This window comes from Orbilia oligospora, assembly GCF_000225545.1.
Source record: "Orbilia oligospora ATCC 24927 unplaced genomic scaffold scaffold00076, whole genome shotgun sequence".
Lineage (NCBI taxonomy): Eukaryota > Fungi > Ascomycota > Orbiliomycetes > Orbiliales > Orbiliaceae > Orbilia > Orbilia oligospora.
In genome coordinates, this window is record NW_011645633.1 from 1,717,703 (window position 1) to 1,739,690 (window position 21,988).

Consider the following 21,988-nt stretch of genomic DNA (forward strand, 5'->3'; position numbering starts at 1 on the left):
GCCGCTGCACTGCTTACGGTATACAGTATCTGGTCAGCTGAGAGTTTAATCTATCGTCACGTCAGGAGCTGGTAGATTTGAGACGATGCAACGTCAGGAATCTATAAAAATCGAAATTCATATCCATACATCACCAAGGTGGGATCGAATATATCAATCTGGGCTTCCAGATCCGTCAAGTTGCAGACGCTTTACCCTCCGTGACACCCTAAATATCCACATATACATGGGGGATGAGGCTCGGATATGAAATGCTTGAAACGGGGGGCAAAAAGATATAGCTAGCCAATCACATGCACATCGCGAACTCCGATAGGCTGCATGGCCTAGTTTATACAATTGTGAGTTACAATGTGGAAATCAGTTCGATCTCGTTTTCCTGCACCCCGATGACACGTTAGGGTTTGAACAAGGGAAGGTTCCGAGTGGATCTGGTCTTGAAACATGCCGTTTATTCTTATCTGTCGGACTAGCCGGCACTGCATGTCTGATTGATAACATTGATATCTATATATTGTAGTTACAGGGATCCCTTGTTCAGTTATATCGACTTAAGAATTATATATTACGAACTCCATAGGAGTTCATTAGCACCAAATCACTAATCATCCGTATACCCTACAAGGATTGGAATTCTTCCGATACTAGTATACTTCGTAATTAAGTAAGCATATACAAACAGCGTCTTCTTTATATAGTATTCAGGTACGATGTATACGTATATGACCATCCCGAAATCGGTGACACCAGAACCTAGAAAGCTTGCATCGTATATATATATAAATGTATCTTATATGCAAATCTGACTAATTCTACCCCTTAAGAATTATAGGAACCAATCAAAAGCGGGAGAAGCATGCGGGTGCGCATCTTTCATACACCCTGGTGCCCTCATCATTCGGGGTATTTATATACAATAGATAGTAGGGACATGGGAGAAAGATCTTATCTTTGGTTTTCTTATGGTCCGAAGGTAAGATGGGTGCGAGTTCAGTTTCCTTATACTCATAAGTATGTATATATACTTATATTAAGAAGATACTATAGGCTCCGCTATTAGTTCCACCAGAAATATTGTATCTCAACGTTTCAACTACTATAGTACTTAGATACAAATACCAAACATCATTCACTTATACAAATAAGAACAAAAATTAAACGAGTGACTGGAGTGAGTCGAATTCGAATATTCATAAAAACTTCCAAACCCAAATTCATACCCTCCAGAACTTCTTCCAATCCCGGAACGGGTTGAGTCTTAAGAACCCAGGGTCTTTCCAGTTTGCTGACGCAATTGTTAGTACATGATTTATTTTCTCGCCCTTTCTGACTTTGATTCTCTCGGCCAGCCGATCATCATCGATTGTTTGCTTTTCACTCACATTTTTCTCATCTTCCTCCGTTATCCTCTTTCGAAGCCTATCAACTCTGTTCCTAGTATTCCCTACGCTTCTTTTGTAACTTCCTCCACACCCACCAGCAATTTTAAGTCGAGCACATGGGTTCCCTTTTGACCAAGGATTTGTTGAGATATTGTCTTCTCCGTCATTTTCCGAGCTGCCACTCCACCATGGGTATGTTTCCAGGTCATATCTCTTGCTAAGTTTACGAGTTGCATCTCCTTGAGGCTTGGGCTCCCGTGCCTCCAAAATAGTTGTAGGTGGAGGCTGGATTGGGGTTTTACATCGGAGAGCCAGTTTGATAGAATCCACGATTCCAGAGATACCGTTGAAGAGGTCTCGCTTTTTAAGAGGCGCAAAGATTTTCAAAACACCATTGATTATATCCGAAGCTGCTTGATATACGATTGAATCGGGTATGTCATCGCCATACTTCTCTTTACGAAGTTTGTCAATTAATTCCAGAAACTCAGCGCTAAGCTGTGGTAAAGTGACCGGCCCCAAGTCGCGGGAGACATGTCTACGAGCCACACTACCCGCAGATTTAAGGCCATCGACTACCTTTTCCTCAGGTGCTGCTGAGGCATAAGTAATTGTTGGTTGGCCATGGCTTGAGGGTATTCCGTTTCTTGTTCCTTCGAAATATTTATTGATGCTTTCAAGCCATGCGAGCATGTCGCTAGCGACATCTCGTTTGGTCATCTGTGATTCTTCCTGAGAATGACGATCGATAGAATCTATAATTCTTCGAAGTATTCCTCTTGAACTTTGGAGTTTTCGAATGTTCCAGGGGAGAATGCAAACTCTTTGTTGTCGACACCATTGTTTCCATTTGTTATTATCGTAAGAACCGGGTGTAGGACGAGGAAGGGGCTTGGGAGGAATGCTGTAGCGTGTACGGCGTTGAAGCTTTGCCTCAGGATCTTGACCATCAGTATCTCGTCGACGGTTGTGCTTAAAATGTTCTCTAAACCACTGCCAGCGTAATCTGATATTACTATTTCTATTGAACCAAGGTGCGAGCCAACCGGCGTCTAGCCTGTACCCACGTGGCTCAACGCTAACCCGAATCTCTTGCTCAATTTCTACAATGCTTCGACTTTTATGTTTATACCAGTGCACAGGTTGAAAAAGACTTTTAATATGGCTCGTTGTCTTGGTCGAATCTGGAGACTGGTTATTGGACTCGATAGACCCACGTCGTTCAAGGCCAACTTCTTTAACCACTTGCTCAATTTCTACGAGACTTCGTTTATGTCTGAAATTCTCTTGCATGCGGAAGATGGTAACGATGATACGTTGTGAGACTTCGTCGGCTTCCTTTGGAAGAGCTTCCCGAACTTTTAGACTGATGTCCGGCCATGCGTATGAATTGGGGTCTCGAGCATCGGTTTTGATACGGTCGTCAATTTCATCGGTTGAAATGCCGCGGCCACTGTTGTGGTCTCGCTTTTCAGGTTGTGATCCCTCAGAAATTTCTTCAATTTCTGGGAATTCTGACCAACGTCTACGAGCTGAAGCCCTTGGTGCATTCCATTTCCACTCCTCATCATCTTCGAATCGGAAGAGGGTTTGAAGAATCTGTTGTGCCACCTCTTGGGATGACTGCCGCGGCGAAAGATCTCGCTTGTTCTTGTTGTTTCCAGAAATTTTGAAGATACGACGGATGACTTCGTCTTGGACTGGCTTTGCGTCTGCCGGGGTTGATACGGCACCAATCGGGGCACGACGGCCGAGGGACTTTTGGTTGCCAGCATCAAATTTCTTAGGATCTTCTTGATCATAAAGGGCGGCCAGGATCTCAGCAAGGGCTTGAGACCTTTTATCGACAATAGGTGAACGGGGGACTTTTGGGACCAAGTCAACTCCATCCCTTTTTTGATTAGCTGGCATGTCAAGAGAGACATCTCCTCCTGGACTACCCCAATCGATATCCTCAACAAACCCAGAACGAGAAGGATCGAAGATAAGTCGGTAATCGTTGTGAGACCCTCCACCAACATTGAACCAGGCATTGGCCATTTCTGTGTCATATCGTCTCTTAAGTTTCTCCAACCCGGGGTTTTTGACATCGCTGCGTCTCTGAGCAGGCGAGCCGTCGATCGCGGACCTTTTGGTCACACCAGACTCTCCGGAAAGAATTTCGTCGAGTTCTTTCATCCATTGAGCTACTTGCTCTGGGTGAACACCAAGTGTATCCGGCATGGGCTCGCTTTTCGGCCCAAGAGCTCGACGGTTCTTTCTACCTTTGCGCAAAGGGTTGAGCGGAGGGAATTGTGCGGCATCGATAAGAACGGGGCCGGGACCGGAAATAATAGGCCAGCTACCAGCTTTAACCCTATCCTGGGGTTTTTTTGCATCATCGCTGTTGCCGGTGGGGATCGTGAAACAGGTGATTGAGGAAGTGAGACAGAGGATTGGGAAGATAGTGTTGAAGTACATGATGAATATATTAATAGAGGATGTATTAATGCAACGTGCGGGTCTCAAAAGCGCCCGCAGGCTATACTGTTATTGTGTTAAATAGAAATTATACCATCCAAGGATATATATATGTCGGATGGAAATTAAAAGAAATGAAATAGTATACGTGCTTGTTAATGACGATTATAAGAGAAAGTTGTGTAAAATGATGTAATAGTAAATGAGTGACTTAACAATTAACAAAATAAAACTAGAAGTAATCGTGGAGAAGTACTGCTAAAGGGATGGAGATAAAAGAGAAAGGAAGTAGACATGATCGGCGGGGGAGGTATGATATATAAACATACCCATCGGGGTCCCCTATAATCTATAAGCACTTCTTGTCTCTGTAGCCAAGCCATAGCTACATCTCACAACCGATGCAGTGTTAAATCCCGAATTCCAGGGATACCAATGAGGCTCAGGGAAGGAACACGATAGCCGGGCCACTGCGTACGCATTGACCCTTTACCCCTCTTTCTCTACTTTACATACTGAAGTCGAGCAACCGAAAGCAGTTAGATGTGCTGACTGCTTTACGGTGGATCCAAATCGTCGGTAACATATGACAAAGGCTTTTTTGATATAACTAGGGGTGGTGGTGGTGCGCACATCCAGATACTTGAATTCCTCAAGTTCCATGTCTAAGCCTTCGCCAATTGCAAACATGGCCGAAACATAGTTGAACACTAGGACCGGTTCGTTATCTTTAGGACCAGAGAGTGCCATAATAAATTACCGAAAAGAAATAAATTCTTATATTATGTAGGTCTTCAAGTTGCATATGTCGTGCGTGGACCATATGGCCATGGGGAATCGGCAATGTTTCTTTCGCCCGTTCCTGCATTTGCTGAAACGATGGATCGCAAAGAGGTAATGGTGGGGTGAATCAAGGTATCACCTGTAGCCTGAGGGCAGTGCTACGGAAGAATTAACCAAACCCCCCTAAAATGATGAAGCCTTAAAGATTCCCCTATCCCAAAGGTCGATTCGAATAAGGAAGAGCATGTAAGCAATTGTGTGTTGCAGATGTGGTCGTTATAAATTTGGGTGTTGAATAATCCCAGCCTGGGCCGTTTGTGTGAGATCTGACATGCCGCATGCATAAGCTTCTGCAGGGAGAACTACTCTTAGCAGCAGCGTGGGATATGAACTGGAGCTATTCTATGCATGTTCAGGGCTATCCTGAAACACAGGAAACAAATTGAGCAATTGAGCAATTCAGGTGTTTGTGTAGAAAGGGGGACTACAAGCAGTAGTTAACATGGGTTAGGTCAGCACAGCCGGAACGAATATAATCATGAGAATTCGAATATCTAGCGAGCCTCGAAACCCCGTTTACGTGCATCTTTTCTGGATATGTCGTCGATAAGACGTAGAAGAATGTGGAGCCATATGTAAAAATACTCGAGTATATAAGGACATTGCAGTGCTGTGCGGTGAACCATTTCTCTGTGATTGTTAAATATCATCGGTTAACCAGCCATGAAACGTGTAAATTAATGCTAGCGGAGTTTCGGTATCCCAATTAGAGCAATATATATATTCAATTAGGTATTTATATATACAATGTATGTAACGAAAGGATTCTCCTATACTAGTATCAAACGGGTTCGGTTGTACACGTTGTTGGGATTCAGGATCTATCGGATATCGGATTAGATATGTCATTATAGATATAGATTTCCTAGAATATAAATATAAATTAATTTAAAAGCTTGCTCTGGTGAGTAATCTGCATATATTCCTTTCATACCCCTTGCCGATACTCACTCGACCGTGGTTGTTCTATATAATATCACAAGGGCTTGTAGTCCCTACTATCATTTTGAAATGTTGAGTCCGGTGAAAATATAATATTCGACATCGACAATTAGGCTAGTTCCCAAGGAAGGCTCCAAAATTATTAAAGTCCTAGCTTGCGATCCCTGCTTCCTCTGATGCTTGTTTTCTTATCCCGGATCTCTGGCGGAGCAATGAAATCCCTACAATAACCCCGGCTGCCACTAGAACCAGAGCTGGTATTCCTAGCCCCAATCCCACTCCGAGTGTGACTTTGTCACTTTTACTGTTATTTTCAGCTGTAGCAGATACCGTAACTACTGGCATTTGCGCAATTCTAGTAGATGTGACTGTTGTCAAAACTCCGTCGGGTCCGGTTGCAGTATAAACAGTTGTATCTGTATATGGTACTACTATCATGTCGATTCCTAGGTCAGTGCGTGCCGTTTTGTTTGAAGGCGAATTTGAACATCGAACAGGATAAATTCCTTACCTGGGGGAATGTATGTACTGACAATATATTCGGTTGAAATAACCGTCTGTATAGTCGTAATCCCCCCACGCACCGTCGTCCCTAAAGTCCCAATGGTAGACTCAACTTCGGTAACCTGCGGCTGAATAGCCGTTCTGGACCATTCCGCCCTTGCAGCCTCAACGTCAAACTCGCCACCACAGATTGGTAATGTCCTTTCTATATCCACCCCAGGTCTGTAATTAAGCGCCACAGTACCGTCCAAGTAAATCTGTGCGTCCCCATTGACATACACACATATCGCCGCCCCAAAGTTTTGATCCGTGATCTGTTTTAGCGCGAAACAAACACATATTTCCTTACCGGCGCCAATGCGGGCTTCAGGTCCTCGAAGGCGAATACCGGTGAAATCGTAGATGGCGAAGTTATGGGTGGTGTTTGTAAAGATCTCGGTGGCGGGTTGGCATGATGGGGAGAAGGAGTAAACTTGACGGTAATAATCCGCTGAACCTAAGCTTCCGCAAAGGGGTTCATAGCGGATTGCTTGGTAAGTTAGACCTTCCCAGCCATGGATCGAGCCGATGTCGTCTCGTGAGAGAAGGATTAGGTTTGATGCATTGTTGAGTCTGAAGAATAGTAGGAAATGTAGGAGAACAAGTCTGAAAACGACAGTTCGGTGACCCATTGCATGCCTGAGGATTCTCTTTTTCAAAGAAAACCAAGAGCCTAAATTCCATTGCAACTGCGACCGAGAGGGAGGAAGAGCATAAAGTCTCTTATCAGGGGCGACAACAGTTATAATCCTGTGGGATTGAATCCGAATTGGTCTGAACGGGGTATCGCCAAGAGCTAATAAACTCGAGGGCTTGCAGTCACTGCTTTGAATGATAGCAAGTGCTTGAAGCCCTCTATAATCGGACGCAATATTCGCCAATTCCCAAGGCCCGTGCTTCCTTTTCCGAGCAAACAATCTATGGAGCAGTAGTTGAAAGTCCCGTTTGAGGGTGACTTCTTTATTGCGACAGTTCTGCGGCTGAACTTCCGCAATGTATGTAATTGACAATGCCCTTATGTAGCTTCGGTGGCGACATACAACCAGTAACTATCAAGGCCAAGCAAGAATACCCCTCCCTGTTAAGGCTTAAAACACTATGGAATTTATACCCTTTTTTCCCAAGTACTTGTAAATATTTCCGATGATGTGAGGCAATATCAAAACAATCAATTACATCTCCACTTTGAGAATAATGGTTTAAGTCCCCGCAAAAACAAATACTTAAATATTTGGTAAAAAAGCGGGGGGAATAGATTCTTCTCTAAGACACCAAATACTCCGCTTGATTGTGCTAAGAGTTCTGCTTAGCCACGGGACTAGCTTACATGTAGGTATGTACATATGTACATATGTTAGCCTAGCTAACCGCTCCATGTTAAAGTCCGAGCCTAGACCGACACGCAGAGGCTGACCCAAAGCTTTTTGTTGAATATTTACTTTCGCATCTCTTGCTATTGCATACACTGGCATTCCTGATCGCTATATCGTCTTGCAGTAAATGCTGATTGATAATGAATCGAGGTTGAAAAATGAATTTAGAGGCGGCAAAGCATATATTAGCGACTGACACCATCCCATGGCATGATCTAAATCCGGCAGGGTGCATACAAAGCAGCAAACGCTATCCTTTAGTCGGAAAGGCGTATCGGACTGAGATCATTGCTCGTCCGTCTGTCGTATGAGTACTATTTGTTTCCGCCCTGAGTGTCTTGAACGTAACGGCTCAAGAGATATCATTCGACGATCTCTGCACTTTTGCACAAGGTATGTGATATGATAAAGATTCCTGATCTTGGCGAACATCGATGCCTCAAAGTTTCCCCTGTAATTTTTTCCCAGTTTAAATATCTCCAGAAAATTCAAAAATTAGAATTGTTAGATCCTTGAATTACATAGGATAGCTGAGTAGAAGCGAGGGTGGCGAGACAGTTTGCGGGCAAAAGCAAAATCGATCCATAGCCACTCATAGACACTAGGACATAGTCAAAACGTGGCAGCATGTGCAGGTCGGTTGTCCAACCTAGTGTACCTAGAAAACTTGCCAATGAGGATCCATATACTGGGGCACCTCGATCACCAAATGAGTTAGCAGATGTTGAAGACCGGTTGATGTTCCGAGACCATCAAATAGGACGTCAGTGTACACTTACACAGTGTAGCAGGTACACATGGCATGGAGGAAGTTTGTTGTTGAGAGCGGACGGCCTCGTGTTGGAACGTTTCAGTTACAACCTCAACCAGACCCACGCAACTCATCGTCGCCCAACCTCTCTGCCAATCTCGATATCATCAACCTCTCCCATCTTTGATCATCGAGCATTCCGACCGGCTTCTTTCGGAGCCTCTGGCTGTTGTTCCATTATTTTGGACGACTTAGTACTTAGTTGGTTTGCTGCAGTCTTGGAGGTAAGCATTGTACTATGTACTCTCCCTTCTCCACTTCTGCGCTGCATTTGAGCTGACCCCTGCTGCGATACCCGTCGCTCGTTCGTTCGTTGCTTGTTCTCGAATTCACAGACCTCATCCATTAACACTTACACTTAGACACTTAGACACTTGGACCCTTGGACGCCATACTCCTACCGGCAAAAACTCTTTCTCTCTCTTTTTTATCTTTCTCTCCTTTCTCTCTACGCTGTTCTAAAGTGACCAGGGACCTGAGCATCATCAGCATCCCTGAAGCATTTGCCCTCCATTTGCACCAAGGCTGGCTGATGGGCTTGTCATAGCCAAAGACGACCAACCGGCCAGAATCGTACCAACCCGGCACTCAGCCAGGCTGACAAGGGTTTTGCTGCAGCTCCACCGCCGCTAGTAACCCAGAAGCCGTTGCGTTCGTTCGCTCGTTCGTTCTAACTTCTGACCATATTTAACACGCCGGCACCCCACTCTCGATCTCCTGTTTCACGAATTAACGAACTCAAGGTCTTCATCATCTTCCAAGAAAGTATTTATTACAATCGGTCTTGATCTTTATACTCTTTGGAAAGCCGTATTTCCTCCCTGCCCATAGTTCTTACTTCCGTCGACGTATAGACAAATATTCTATTCTAGTGGCTTCTCATCCCACCGAAATATACCTCACAACGACGGGACATTCCACAATAATTCCCAACAACGGAATTCCAATTAGGATTCACAAACATACATCAATCCGACGTGAATTAGTGACTAAACAAAGAAGAACCTTATCCTCAGCAAGGTTTCCACCAGGAACCTCTACCGCCCCTTGCCAATATGGTTAGGCGAACCCGGACACGGAAGGTCATCAATGCTATCGGCTTCTGTATCTTTGTTCCCTTTGGTCTCGTTTGGATTTCCGGGGAGGCATTGTATGAACTTGCTAAAGACGAGTCTAAAGTCCAAAAGAAACTCTACCAGGAAAAGAAAAAGTACAGAACACGGAAGTCGCTCGCTCCTCCAGAACCCAGCAAACTAAAAGTCAGCTTGCCTTCGATCTTTGGAAAGCAAGAAGAGCCGGTCGAATTCGACTCCGTAGACCCCCAATTTCAATCAAGACTTCTCAGTCTTCCCGGCGAGATACGAGATCTCATCTACCAATACGCTCTAGGCGGGCACACATTTCACTTTATTAAACCGAAAAATCGCTTACGCCACTCCCGTTGCAACCTACCTTTCCTCCCATGTCCCGACAGCAAGCTCTGGCCTTCAGGACCATGTGGCGAGGCCGACCATAGCCGCTCTTGCATTCCAAATGTTTACAATCGTGCTAGCGCATACGAGGATCCAGATCGTGTCGAAAGGCTCGGAATGTTCGCACACTGCACCGGCGGCATGATCCGCGCTTGTCGCAGTATCTACCTCGAAGCTTCCGACTACCTTTACTCCACCAATATGTTCTGCCTCAACACACTAGACATGTTGATCCATCTCCGTAATTCGATTTCTCCCCGACACTTCGGGCTTATTAAGCACCTACAGATCACACACCAAGTCACCCACTTTGAGCAATTCGTCTCCGAGCGTAAGAACTCTCGCAAGATACCGCTATACCCTCCATACGACAACAAGACGTGGAAAGAAGTCTGGCGGATCATATCTGAGGAAATGCATGGATTGAAGGACCTACGTGTTCGTGCTTTTGGGGAGAATATCTCTATTCGGACAACTAGGGTCTGGAGATTGTGTATGCTCGAAGAAATGAGAAAGGTCAGAGGGTTGGACCACTTTTCCTTCGACTCGGACAATCTTTTCATGAAAAGAGGCAATTTAGACTACGCCGAATGGGAAGAAGATGTTATTACCGCAAAGGAGCAATTGAAAACCGAAGTCATGATGCCGAAGAATACTATGAAAGTTGAATACAAGGAGAAAATCATCGAAATCGAGCGTTAAGTGCGGCGATATAACTAACTATATCGCCCCGGTGTCACAATACGTGATCGGCTTTCTGCCAATGACAAGCAGAATCTGGGACAAGCACAGCCTATGTTATCTCATGGGCCCGTTTAACTCCCTTTTTCAATGCCAACTCACCAAAAACTTCATCCACATACATCCTTCCTTGCGGTATCGATAGGTATCACAAATGTGACTCTTTTCGAGCCCTAAACCACTTACTCAATTCCACTTGTAGTAAGCACACCACATTTTTCCCATACGTTTCCTTGTATATTTCTTCACGACGTTCCCGGCGTTCAAAAAAGTTGTTTTACTCTATTCTTTGCTATAAGCCTTACCTGCATACTCACTTTGTTTCTGAATCGTCACGGGGCAGCGCTTCAAGATCTGGCGTTTCAAGTCACCCAATACTTCTTCCCCTCTTATCCTTTTGTCTGGCGTTTTAAGGACCCTCTGCCTTTCTTTCCTCTTGTTTTTCCCTCTATATTCTTTCCCCATTCTTATAAACCTGCCTTTATACCACCAATTAGGTAGTACAGCTCTTTGCAGGGTGTGTCTCTGTGCACACTTCGATGTTCGCTAGAAACCACCTACACCGCCTTCTCTGTTTGAAGCCTCTGCTGTTTAGCGACTCTTTCTCTTTCTAAAATATTCTTAATTAGAACATCAAAGAATTTGATCCTACTATCATTTCTAATTGACTCGTTTGCACAGCAGGCTCGGAGTTTCTAATCTATATATACTCAAAGCTTAAGCAGCTGCCCGTACTTCGTAGTCCGTATACCGTACAGCCAAGAATCCGAGACGCGGCGGTACCAAACTCAAACCAACGGGCTGTACAACAATTTGTGCTAACGTAATCTGAACAATGTGCCCCTGTCTGCGCCCTGGCGAGCTTTCCGACGGGGATTCGTTGAGACTTTCTCCAATTCTATGGCCTCGACCAGGATAACCTAGGCTGAAGTCACTGGCGTCACCTCTCAATGCGACTTCCGAAATAGCGAGACTATCCTAGTAGAGTTTGGATGTTCTATTCTATCAATGAGCGTAAGTATATATATAGATATACATCACGAGCGATACCGCTTCCCATCAAATCAACCGTTCCTTTTCCTTATTCGTTTTCACTTGAAAAAAAAATAATCTTGTCGCAGCGCAGCGATATATCCAGATCTGGTGACTGTGTAACCAAAAGCCAACCTCGCTCAACACTTTATCCCAACTTTCTGCAACCCCGCCACCGGCCACCGCCAGTTCGCTACAATGTCCCTGCCGGTCCCTCGTCGCTGGACACATCTTTCTCCTTCGTCCGCCTCCGTGCCCAATACCACCAACCCTTCTCTCCATCCTTATCAATCCCCAAACGACCCTCGAAGTTCATCGACAGCCTCTCTCCTACCGGCACCGTCTGCTGTCGAGGCAATACAATCCGGACAATCTAATCTTCGTACCCTCCTCTGTGTATTCATCCACGGCTTTGTCGGCGATGAAACTTCATTTCGTAGCTTTCCAGCACATTTCCACGAATTACTTACAATACTAGTCCAAGATACGCATGTCGTTCACACAAAGGTGTATCCGAAGTTTAAGACTAGAGATAAAATATCTATCGCTGTTGAGAATTTCTCACAATGGTACGTACAGCTTCATAAATTTTTCATATAACATTTCTTTATCGAATGTTTTCAGCTGATAGATTTTTTTTTTTTGTGTATTGTTTTCCAGGTTATCCCAATTTACATGTTCGACAACGGATATCGTCCTTCTAGGCCACTCAATGGGCGGTCTTCTCGCCGCCGATGCCGTCATCCTCCAACCATTCCCGCCAGGCCGCCACAGAATCCTAGGTACAATATCCTTTGACACCCCATTCATCGGTATCCACCCTGGCGTCATAAAATCCGGTTTAGCCTCCATCTTCAGTCCCGGCGAAAAACCCCTCCCAGACCCATCCATCCCCGAAAACCTCTACGGTAGTTCAAGAACAAGCTATGACAGTGAAGACACAGCCAGTACCTACACGAATAGTACAGGAACATCCAACAGTTACGGTAGCACATCAACATTTTTCCGGCCAACCATCAAACCTAAGAAATCGGTATGGCAATCCGGAATGGAATTCTTCAAAAAACACCAGGGAGGTCTACGACGTGCTGCGATGGCTTATGTTAACGGCCACCTGGAGTTTTCGGGCGCGTTGATGGATTTTGGCGTTATGAGGCGAAGGTATGAGCAGGTAAAGGCGCTAGATAGGAGGGATATCGAAGACAGGAGACGTCTATTGTTTGGAGAAAGTGGAAGGGAACATGGAGTTTGGGTGCCAAGGGTGAGGTTTGTGAATTACTACACTGTGAGCACGGGGAGGGTTAAGAAAGAGAAGATTCAGACGAGAGAAACTCCTGGAGAAACTGGAACGCCGGAAAACGAGACAGTTCCACCGATATCACCGTTACCAGAGGCAGTTGTCCCCGTGGTAGTGAAGGAAGGAGAGGAGGCTACGCCGCCACCCGTTTACAGCCCTGGACCGAATACTCCACCTCAGAATACAGAAGACAAACACTCGGAAACAGTAATGGTAGATAGAATTTCACCGTTATCGGGTGCTTCTGGCCAAGTCTCGCCCTCATATGCTGAATTACGAAAGAAAGAAAAGACATTTTGCATCATCCCTCGAGAACAACATGAGTGTTGGGTCAAAGTTAAAATGGAGAATGTAGACGAGGTCGGCGCTCATTGCGGATTATTCTTTATAAATGGTGTTCCGGGCGCAGTTACACCTCCGGAAGTAGAGACAGATCAATTTGGAGTCGAGACTGTATATGGCAGCAGCAGTCCGAAAAAAGAGGAAATTGTGGAGGAGGTATTCGAAGAAGGCGGCGGCGGTGGTGGTGGTGGCGCATATGAAAAGCTACTAGGAGATGTAGCGCAAAGGATCGAAGGGTGGGTTAGAGAGTGGATGGATGATTTAACGGTTAATCCGTGGATATTGGATGAAGGGCGGTGATTAAGTCGGATGGAGGTCCTGAGCTGGTTCTTGGGTCGAAGTATCCCTTGGTTATCCGGATTTCGGATGGCTAGATCGTTGATATTAATGTATAATCGTAATATAGCACGTACGTATGCGAGAGAACTGGTTCGCGACCCGATTGGACACCGTAATCAACTATTATTATTCGAGCAGGTCTTGAACAATCAAATACAAAAGTAGGATCCACAAATACAGTACTTTGAAGAAATTCCTCTCAAACGTTGATACTTTTATTTTCATGACATATTAAACATATTCGATTCACAGCCCACAATCTAGCCCGATTATGTTAGCCATTTCTTATATAATCTTACGGACATCGAAAGCGTCATACAGTCGTCGCCCTTGGTCGACGCACTTATACGAATACCAAATCCATCAACTTTCCACATTTGGATAAAACTTCGGAGATAAAATATTACCGGATCCGGATATCTATCTTAGTTAAAATTACTATTTGAGGACATGTCGACACAGAAAAAAAAAAAGAAAGAAATTGTGCGCATGATAATCCGCCATTGTAGGCAATCAATTGTCGCGCAGATGTTACATCGAGCAGAAGTACAAGTCTCCATGCACTTGCACAACTAGTCAGTCCCATCGATCAATGCGTCCAGCGGCCGCGGGTAAACACGAAGACGTTAGCCAGGTAGTAAGCCAATTCCCCAACAAGGGTACGAACGAGGATCCGGATCCGTTCTTTCTCGTTGATTGTTAAGCATTCACACGTTTCAAAGAGAACGCCATATATGCATATGCATATTTTAGAGTCTTGTTTTTTTGGTTCATGGGGCCGCGGGGTTTAAAATTCTAAAAACTGAGTTAACGGAACGGGGTTTAGGACATCTCCGAAACTAACAACATACAACCAAACTTCGAGATGCTCTTGTATTCGGATCGGAGCTGGGTCCCAAAACCGGAGGCGGGCAGACGGGCTACCTTGTTCAACTAACTTAGCTAAGCTAGTTATCATGGATTTCGAATAAGGAAGCTGGGCAATTGAGTGGCTTACTACCCTGCCGTACGGGACGAAGATAGTACGTAAAACGGTTTGAAAAAAAAAAAACGTATACGCAATGTAATGAGGATTTCAAAGCTAAAAGAGTGAAACGGGGAAGGAAGGAAAAGGAAAAAGTATAAAGGACCTAGAAGTCCTCGATATTTTGTTCATAAGCTTCCACTTCCTTCTTCATTGTGCAATTGCAAGTATACGACGTTTTCGGAATACAACAGCAACTCACTCTTCAATTGAATCTTTTCTGAGATCTCTAACTATTTTAAAAATTAATATTTCTGAAATCCCTCACCTTCAATCTCACCGAGACCCATATTCCTTTCAAGATGGCCCAATTACCAGAACACCTCAAAACCTCCGTCGAAGCCACTAAGGCGCACTACAAACGCCTAGGAAACTCCGGTCTCCGCGTCTCAGTCCCAATCCTGGGCGCCATGTCCATCGGCTCCTCCAAATGGCAAAACTGGGTTCTAGACGAAGATAAAGCCCTCCCGCTTCTCAAAGCTGCCTATGACAGAGGTATCAACACCTGGGATACAGCAAATACCTATTCCAACGGGCACTCCGAGCTCGTAATCGCCAAAGCCATAAAACAATACCAAATCCCAAGACACAAGATCGTCATTCTCACAAAATCTTGGGGTCACGTACTAGATACCCCCGAAGGTCCAGCGTGGTTATTCGGGGATGCGTTGGATAAATCCAAAGATTTCATCAACCAAGGTGGATCGTCCAGAGCTGCTATTTTTAATCAAGTGGAGAGTTCGTTGAAGAGGTTGGAGACGGATTATATCGATTTATTGCAGGTTCATAGGTTTGATTATGATACCCCCATTGAGGAGACCATGAAGGCTTTGCATGATTTGGTGCAGAGTGGGAAGGTTAGGTATATCGGGGCTAGTAGTATGTGGGCTACGCAGTTTGCGAGGATGCAGTTTGTGGCTGAGAAGAATGGGTGGACAAAGTTTGTGAGCATGCAGAATCAATATAGTTTGTTGTATAGAGAGGAGGAGAGAGAGATGGTATGTTATCAATCTTGCTCGCGAGTGAAAACACTAATATGAGAAGTTGCTGACCTTTTTTGTTCCATGTAGAATCGTTTCTGTAATGACACCGGCGTCGGTCTAATCCCATGGGCCCCTCTTGCTCGTGGCCATCTCGCTCGTCAACCAGAAGATTTTGGCGCAACCGACCGCTCCGCCTCAGAAAAGAAATTAAGTCACCTACCATTCCTTAGAATAGGATCGGAAGAAGTAGATAAGGAAATCGTCAAGAGAGTCAAAGAAATCGCTGACAAGAAAGGGTGGAAGATGAGCCACGTGGCTTTGGCTTGGATCAACAAGCGCATTTCGGCACCTATCATTGGCTTCAGCAGCGTCGAGAGAATCGATGAGGCTCTTGAGGCTAATGGAAAAGAGTTGACGGCTGAGGAGGAAAAGTACTTGGAGGAGTTGTATATTGATAGAGCCGTTACTGGATTTACTTAGATGCGGGATCGATGTATGACTGTATGCTGTGTATACATAACTACTATAGTACTAGATATGTCGATATCGATTCATAGCAGGGCTGAGTCGAATAACAATCATTCCTATAAGTAATAACTGTGCAAGATTATTAATTGCATTTCGAGGCTAAAAAAACTCTCAAGTTTGTGGAAACAACAGAATCGAATTGGCATATGTATAGGCTCCGAAGTTTGGTAGGCTCCCAGGGCCCGTACCACTGCCTAGGACTCGGTGTGTCACTCCCCGAACGTATACACTTGCAAAATTTGCACCAATGAAAACTTCACGGGATCCTTGTTCTATAATGAAGATTCCCTTTGTATAGAAATATACCTCTATCTGTAAATATACATCTTTCGAATCTTCAGCTACCCCTATGGAACCTTAGATCTAGCCAAAATCCTGTCTTAGTTGAAAGATAAGGACCCGTGATTCAACTTTTTTTTTTTCTCATGTAGGGGCAAGATTCATCGCTGCAAGATATTAATAGTGGCAAGCGTAACTCCATGAATTTACATACATTTAGTAGAGTACTTTGTATGAAGTAGACGGAATTTCCCGCACCGGCCGCATCTCCCTCCAAACCACTAAATTCCAATACAGTGGCCAAGCGAATCTCTGGGTCACACAATGGTTAGTTACAGGATCCCAGGAGTCGTCAGCCGCTGTACGCCACCATGCCAGTTGGCACATCCCAGCCTTGGGCGAAAAAAATGCTTAATTTTTTTCAGCTTGTGGGCAAAGGAGAGGTTAGATTCCGAGGTGCGTGAATGCAAGTTATATCATATCAGACCAATTATATGCATCCGTACCTATCGATGCACGGGTACAAGTGCATACTTATGCAAAGTTTGCATGAGGAATTTTGATGTTCTGATAAGGTGTGACTTTTACCACACACGCGGGAAGAAATTTCAGATACTTGGAGGTATTGTATGATACTAACCAACTCCAAAGGAGCTGCAATTAGTCCTCTGACTAATACTAAAGCCTTGGCTCGTCTAGAGATCTGGTTATTGATTATTTAGTTCGTCGAAAGGAGTCAACTGGGGATCTGAAACGACGAGACTTTCAAGAAATTCAGGGTCATTTAATTAATTTTCCAACCACGTGTGTTGCAGGACCAAAGGCTAGCTGCATGCACAAACAAGCACAGAAGAGTATTTGTCAAATACTCCTGTTGTCCGACCTATATAAAGCGACCCGGTAAAGGTTCGTGTTCGACTCATAAGCTAAGGACCTCATGGCCGTGGGAAGAAATTTTAACTAGAAGGTAGATTGTTGTGGCGATGCTTCCGTCGTGATACTTTTATCAATATGTATACATGTGTACTGTTTCTGCATATCTGCAATACATACGATGCATGCCGTGGTCATGGCTCATCTTGATAAAAACCTGACGGGATATATATCACTAGTAGCTAGTAGTCAACGCTTAGGCCTTCAAGTTTCGGGCGCCCTCAATCGCCAGCTGGCCAGCTGTAGCCGGTGCCCAGGGGCGTAAAAACGAACTATGAGAACTACACAATGTTTAATTTCAGTTTTAATTGAATGACGTGGAATTATAGTATGTTTTGATCGTCTGGACGCCCTCGCCGTTCTTCGCAGCGCAGGTATTTGGGTGTATTAAATTATACATGAGATAGTTCAAGCTTTCAATCCAAAAGATACAAATATTGATTCTGGGCCATTAATAATCCGAACTAAAATATATAGATATCAGCATTGGCCTTGGTGCTATAGATTATGCATAGATGGACAGGCGGCATCATCGACTTGACGATGTTTGTTTAGTTTAAAATTTACTATCCAATTTACTGGGTTTCATATAGTTATATATATATTGTGTAATATACAATGCTTGGGTTCTATCAACGTCGGTATCCGATTCCCTTCTAAAACATATTAACCCCAATATATATTTGAGGTTCTTGAAAGTAGTAGAATATACAATCGTGAACGAACTAGTGCTAATCATTTACACCCGGCAGTGCCCGGTTTATGAAACTATTGAATCCCAGGTTAGTAAAGAACTTGAAAGCATTGTAAATTCATATCCCTACATGTCAATCAATTCGAGGGCATTCTCCGCGGATCCAGTTAGATTTTCAAAACGGGGTAGCTCTGGGGATATATTAAACCCAGATGAAGGAACCGGAGCCGAAGACGTGCTGGTCAAAACTTGGCTGACAGGCCATAGAAACGTTTCAAAAAACTTTGGCTAATGGGCGTCTCGCTGCGATATTGAGATACTTACAAGAATACAGTTACTGACGAACCTTTGGTGAGTTTCTGTCTGTGTATACGATGCTCGAAAGACTACAGAAATTTTCACTATGATTATCTTGCTAAGTAAAGGATCAGTAGGGAATACAAGGCTATAGCCAAAGCTATTTGGTATTATCAATACTGAATATAAGAAATACCCTCGAGTTTTGTGTTTTGTTGAGAAATTGAATTGAATTGTAGTTCTAGCAGAAGCTAGTTCAGGAACGAAACCCCGGGATCAGAAAAATCCCGTGTGCAACCCAGGTGGGGCGATCAAAGGCCCAGGGTTAGCGATTCAAATGCACTTTTAGACCCAGGCCACCAATCTCCAACCAATAATAGCCAAATGGCGAGTCTTTCCGTTGGTTGCCTCTTTTCTCGCTACAGCTTGGCTTCCGGCCTTTCTGGAACACAAGGCTTCCGGGGTGAATGCTTTTTCTTTTTGATACCTTTTGCCGGTATTCCAGAGGCTGAAGAAGTAACAAAGAGCCCCAACTTTTTTCGGTGACCAATTGTCACAAGGGTTAACGTTAGATGGAAGGGGAGGGGAAGAAAAAAAAAGAATCCTCGGCTGAGGGGGAAAGGACAAGTTAAGTACTCTAGTTGGAATACTTATATACCCTGATGTTCTCCCTTCTAGAGACCCTGGCGAACCCTTAGAGATATCTCTCGTCTAATCTGTTCGTTCAGACCCTATTTGCGAACGCAGCGTCGGCCTTCTCTCGCTGTTGAGAGTTCCATTGCATAGCCTCCTATAGATCCGCTTTCATTTCGCGATCTCTATATCGATACGGAAGTATCGATTAGACGCGCAATCTATATAGCGCTATGAAAGCCCTATCTCTCCTCCCGTTTTTCGCTGTCGCATTCGCAGAAGATCTCCTTTTCCATGTCAGTTTCACTGGATATGAAGATATCGTCGCGAGTGATCGCAACGGCAGGTACTCCTATAACTGGACCTACACGACGGTTAGTACGAGTGAATGGCAGGCCATGACCACCAACGATTTTAAAAAATACAAAGCGATAGTCATCGGCGACCCTATTTCTACCGATCCCGATAAATTAGAGCCCTTAATGGAAAATCGACAGACGTGGGGGAATGCGATTGAGGGAAATGTTATTTTGATTGGTATGTTTGTTGGAAACCGAGCGCGACATGTCAACGCCAAACGAAAAAAAAATGTTTCCGGGCCTGGATATACATGACATATAGCTGACCGTGGGAAAATATAGGCACGGATACCTCGAACCATTACTACGATGCACAAACCCTCATGTCTAATGGTATTGCCTTTGCTGCTACTGGCAAGGGCACTGGTCTCTACTTCTCTCTATCAAAATACTATGGCGCTAAGAACAAAACAACCGTTCCGATCCTTGATATCTTTGGCAACTTCGAAGTCCGTGGCGACCTTAATGCTGAAGAGGAAGAAAACTGTTATGATGAAGTCCATATTGTTGCTCGGAACCAGGTGTTAGACGGCATCACGGATCAAGTTCTCAGTAATTGGTCCTGCTCAGTTCATGAGGCTTTCGTTACGTTCCCTTCGTCTGGTACCGAGAGTTTCGTCCCGTTGGCTATTGCCCAAGATGTCCCAGGCGAAGGGTCTAGGGATTTCAGTGATGGTACGAGCGGTATACCTTACATTCTGGTTAGAGGAGCGAGTCCTATCGGATGTGGTAATGGAAAGCTAGACCCTGGCGAGGAATGCGACGATGGCAATACAAACGATGGAGATGGTTGTAATAGCGCCTGCAGATTCGAGTCGGGATTTAAAAAACAAGCCTCTGGAGGCAAGATTGCAGGCGGCGTAATCGGTGCCATCGCTAGTGTAGCAGCATTAGGTGGTCTTGGATTCTTGGCTGTCACCAAGACCGTCTGGGGCGCAAAGGCCGGAGCAGCTATTGGTATCGGAACTTCCTCTGCAGCTGGTGGAGGTGGTGCAGGAGGTGGAGGTGGTGCTGCTGGCGCATCAGGAGCAATGTATGTCCCCACTGGGGTCGAAGGTAAAGCCGCAGCCGCAGTGTCTGGATACGTCCCAACCGGTATCGAAGGTAAAGCTGCAGCACAAGCTGGATATGTTCCCGGAGTAGCAGAGAAAGCGGCGAATGCGGTCGCACATGGTACCGGTCAGGCCGCTCAAGGGGCTGCACAGGCTGGGCAAGGTCTTTCTTCGATGGCAGTTCCTCCTCCTACCGATGCGGGTGCTACCGCGGCATCCACTGCTTTTGCTCCACCAGTCGACCCAACATCCGCAGCAGGGGCTGCTACCACCATGGCTCCAGGGGTCCCACCTGGCTATGTTCCTGGATCTGAAGGTCTTGCAGCATCAACCGCTGGCACCGCTACAGGTGGTGCTGGGGGCACTGCAATCGGTTCTTCGGCCGCTGGTGGGCTTGCACCGGGTGTAGCTTCGGTGGCTGGCCCAACTGGCGGTCTCGCTCCAGGTATAGCTACAGTGGCTGGCCCAACTGGCGGTCTCGCTCCAGGTCTTGCAGGAGGAGCTGCCACAGGCACTACTGTTGGCACAGGAGGAGGCTTGACGACAGCGCAGACGGTTGGTACATCCATTGCCGCAGGTTTTGCAGGTTTTGGTGCTGTTCTCTTCGGTCGGAAGAAGAAGAACAAGGAAAATGCACCGTACCCTCCTGATACAGAAAGCATGCCGGTCCCTCCGATGGCCCCAGGGCAACAGCAATACTATAACTACACATTCCAGCAGCAGCAGCCGTATTACCCCCAACAGCAGGAACCAATAATATACGCACCTCAGCCCGTTCCAGAGCCACCTGGAGCATTCAATGAAAAGGAAATCAAGAGTGGGGAACCCTCAAACAATGTCAACTTAAACATTGGCGTTCAAGAAGTTGTGCCAACTCCGTCGCATGAAGTTCAGGCAGATCCGATTAGTCGGCCTGCGGAAATGCCTATTTCTGAACAACCATATATTCCACCACCTCCGCCTACTGCAGCGCAAAGGAAGGAGTATGACTATAATTAAGTTTCTGTTAAGAGATTTTTATGAAGATTTGGATCGGTTGTAATGTTATGGATTGTAATGAATGGGCGTTTGGGATCATAACCCCGTTATTTATTTATGGAGGTATCATAACTGTCTTAATATATAAGCTTCTAGTATTTATACGTTGGAAATTGGAATAGATCTATTCAGGAAATCTGGCCGAGAACCTCGTATCTTTCCCAGGTCTGAGAAACAAATTTTCGAAATCCCGAAATACAAATTGGGGTTTCATTGGGCCCAAAGCTCAGTTTGCAAATTTTGAGCGACCGCTATAAATTGATTTGGTTATAAGGATATCCCGTAACTTGGCTATTGGGTGTATATTGCCCAGAATCGCGTCCCATCTGGGTAGCGTTACGAGATTAGTCCCACTATATCTAGGCTACTTAATTTGTTCCCCTCAATCCTTTCGCATTATCTCATATTATACTAATAAGGGTTTTGAATCTTCTTTCGTAAAAATCATTTCAAAAGGGATGCGCGAATGCGAATGCGGCAAGGACTTCATTGTTTGGAACCGGATCTCGGCATCATGTTAAACCCACAGGCAACCCATACCAATTGAACCCCTGATACCTATTTGATAATTCCTAATCGTCTCTTGTTGAT

At 45.0% G+C, this 21,988-nt stretch overlaps 6 protein-coding genes across 6 annotated transcripts; 4 read left to right on the top strand and 2 right to left on the bottom strand.

Annotated features, from left to right (window-relative positions):
* Positions 1 to 1,214: 1,214 nt before the first annotated feature.
* Positions 1,215 to 3,842, bottom strand: AOL_s00076g490 (uncharacterized protein; the record flags this gene model as incomplete). The annotated part of the gene is made up of 1 exon (XM_011123042.1): positions 1,215 to 3,842. One exon carries the CDS (start codon positions 3,840 to 3,842, stop codon positions 1,215 to 1,217), a length of 2,628 nt encoding a protein of 875 aa, XP_011121344.1.
* Positions 3,843 to 5,777: 1,935 nt separating this feature from the next.
* Positions 5,778 to 6,802, bottom strand: AOL_s00076g491 (uncharacterized protein; the record flags this gene model as incomplete). Its single annotated transcript, XM_011123043.1, has 2 exons — positions 5,778 to 6,043; positions 6,139 to 6,802. 2 exons carry the CDS (start codon positions 6,800 to 6,802, stop codon positions 5,778 to 5,780), a joined length of 930 nt encoding a protein of 309 aa, XP_011121345.1.
* Positions 6,803 to 9,409: 2,607 nt separating this feature from the next.
* On the top strand, positions 9,410 to 10,528 carry AOL_s00076g492 (uncharacterized protein; the record flags this gene model as incomplete). Its single annotated transcript, XM_011123044.1, has 1 exon — positions 9,410 to 10,528. One exon carries the CDS (start codon positions 9,410 to 9,412, stop codon positions 10,526 to 10,528), a length of 1,119 nt encoding a protein of 372 aa, XP_011121346.1.
* Positions 10,529 to 11,797: 1,269 nt separating this feature from the next.
* Positions 11,798 to 13,538, top strand: AOL_s00076g493 (uncharacterized protein; the record flags this gene model as incomplete). Its single annotated transcript, XM_011123045.1, has 2 exons — positions 11,798 to 12,168; positions 12,260 to 13,538. The coding sequence occupies 2 exons, from the start codon at positions 11,798 to 11,800 to the stop codon at positions 13,536 to 13,538; spliced, it is 1,650 nt and encodes a 549-aa protein (XP_011121347.1).
* Positions 13,539 to 14,903: 1,365 nt separating this feature from the next.
* Positions 14,904 to 16,064, top strand: AOL_s00076g494 (uncharacterized protein; the record flags this gene model as incomplete). Its single annotated transcript, XM_011123046.1, has 2 exons — positions 14,904 to 15,599; positions 15,672 to 16,064. The coding sequence occupies 2 exons, from the start codon at positions 14,904 to 14,906 to the stop codon at positions 16,062 to 16,064; spliced, it is 1,089 nt and encodes a 362-aa protein (XP_011121348.1).
* Positions 16,065 to 19,181: 3,117 nt separating this feature from the next.
* Positions 19,182 to 21,358, top strand: AOL_s00076g495 (uncharacterized protein; the record flags this gene model as incomplete). Its single annotated transcript, XM_011123047.1, has 2 exons — positions 19,182 to 19,485; positions 19,590 to 21,358. The coding sequence occupies 2 exons, from the start codon at positions 19,182 to 19,184 to the stop codon at positions 21,356 to 21,358; spliced, it is 2,073 nt and encodes a 690-aa protein (XP_011121349.1).
* Positions 21,359 to 21,988: the final 630 nt, after the last annotated feature.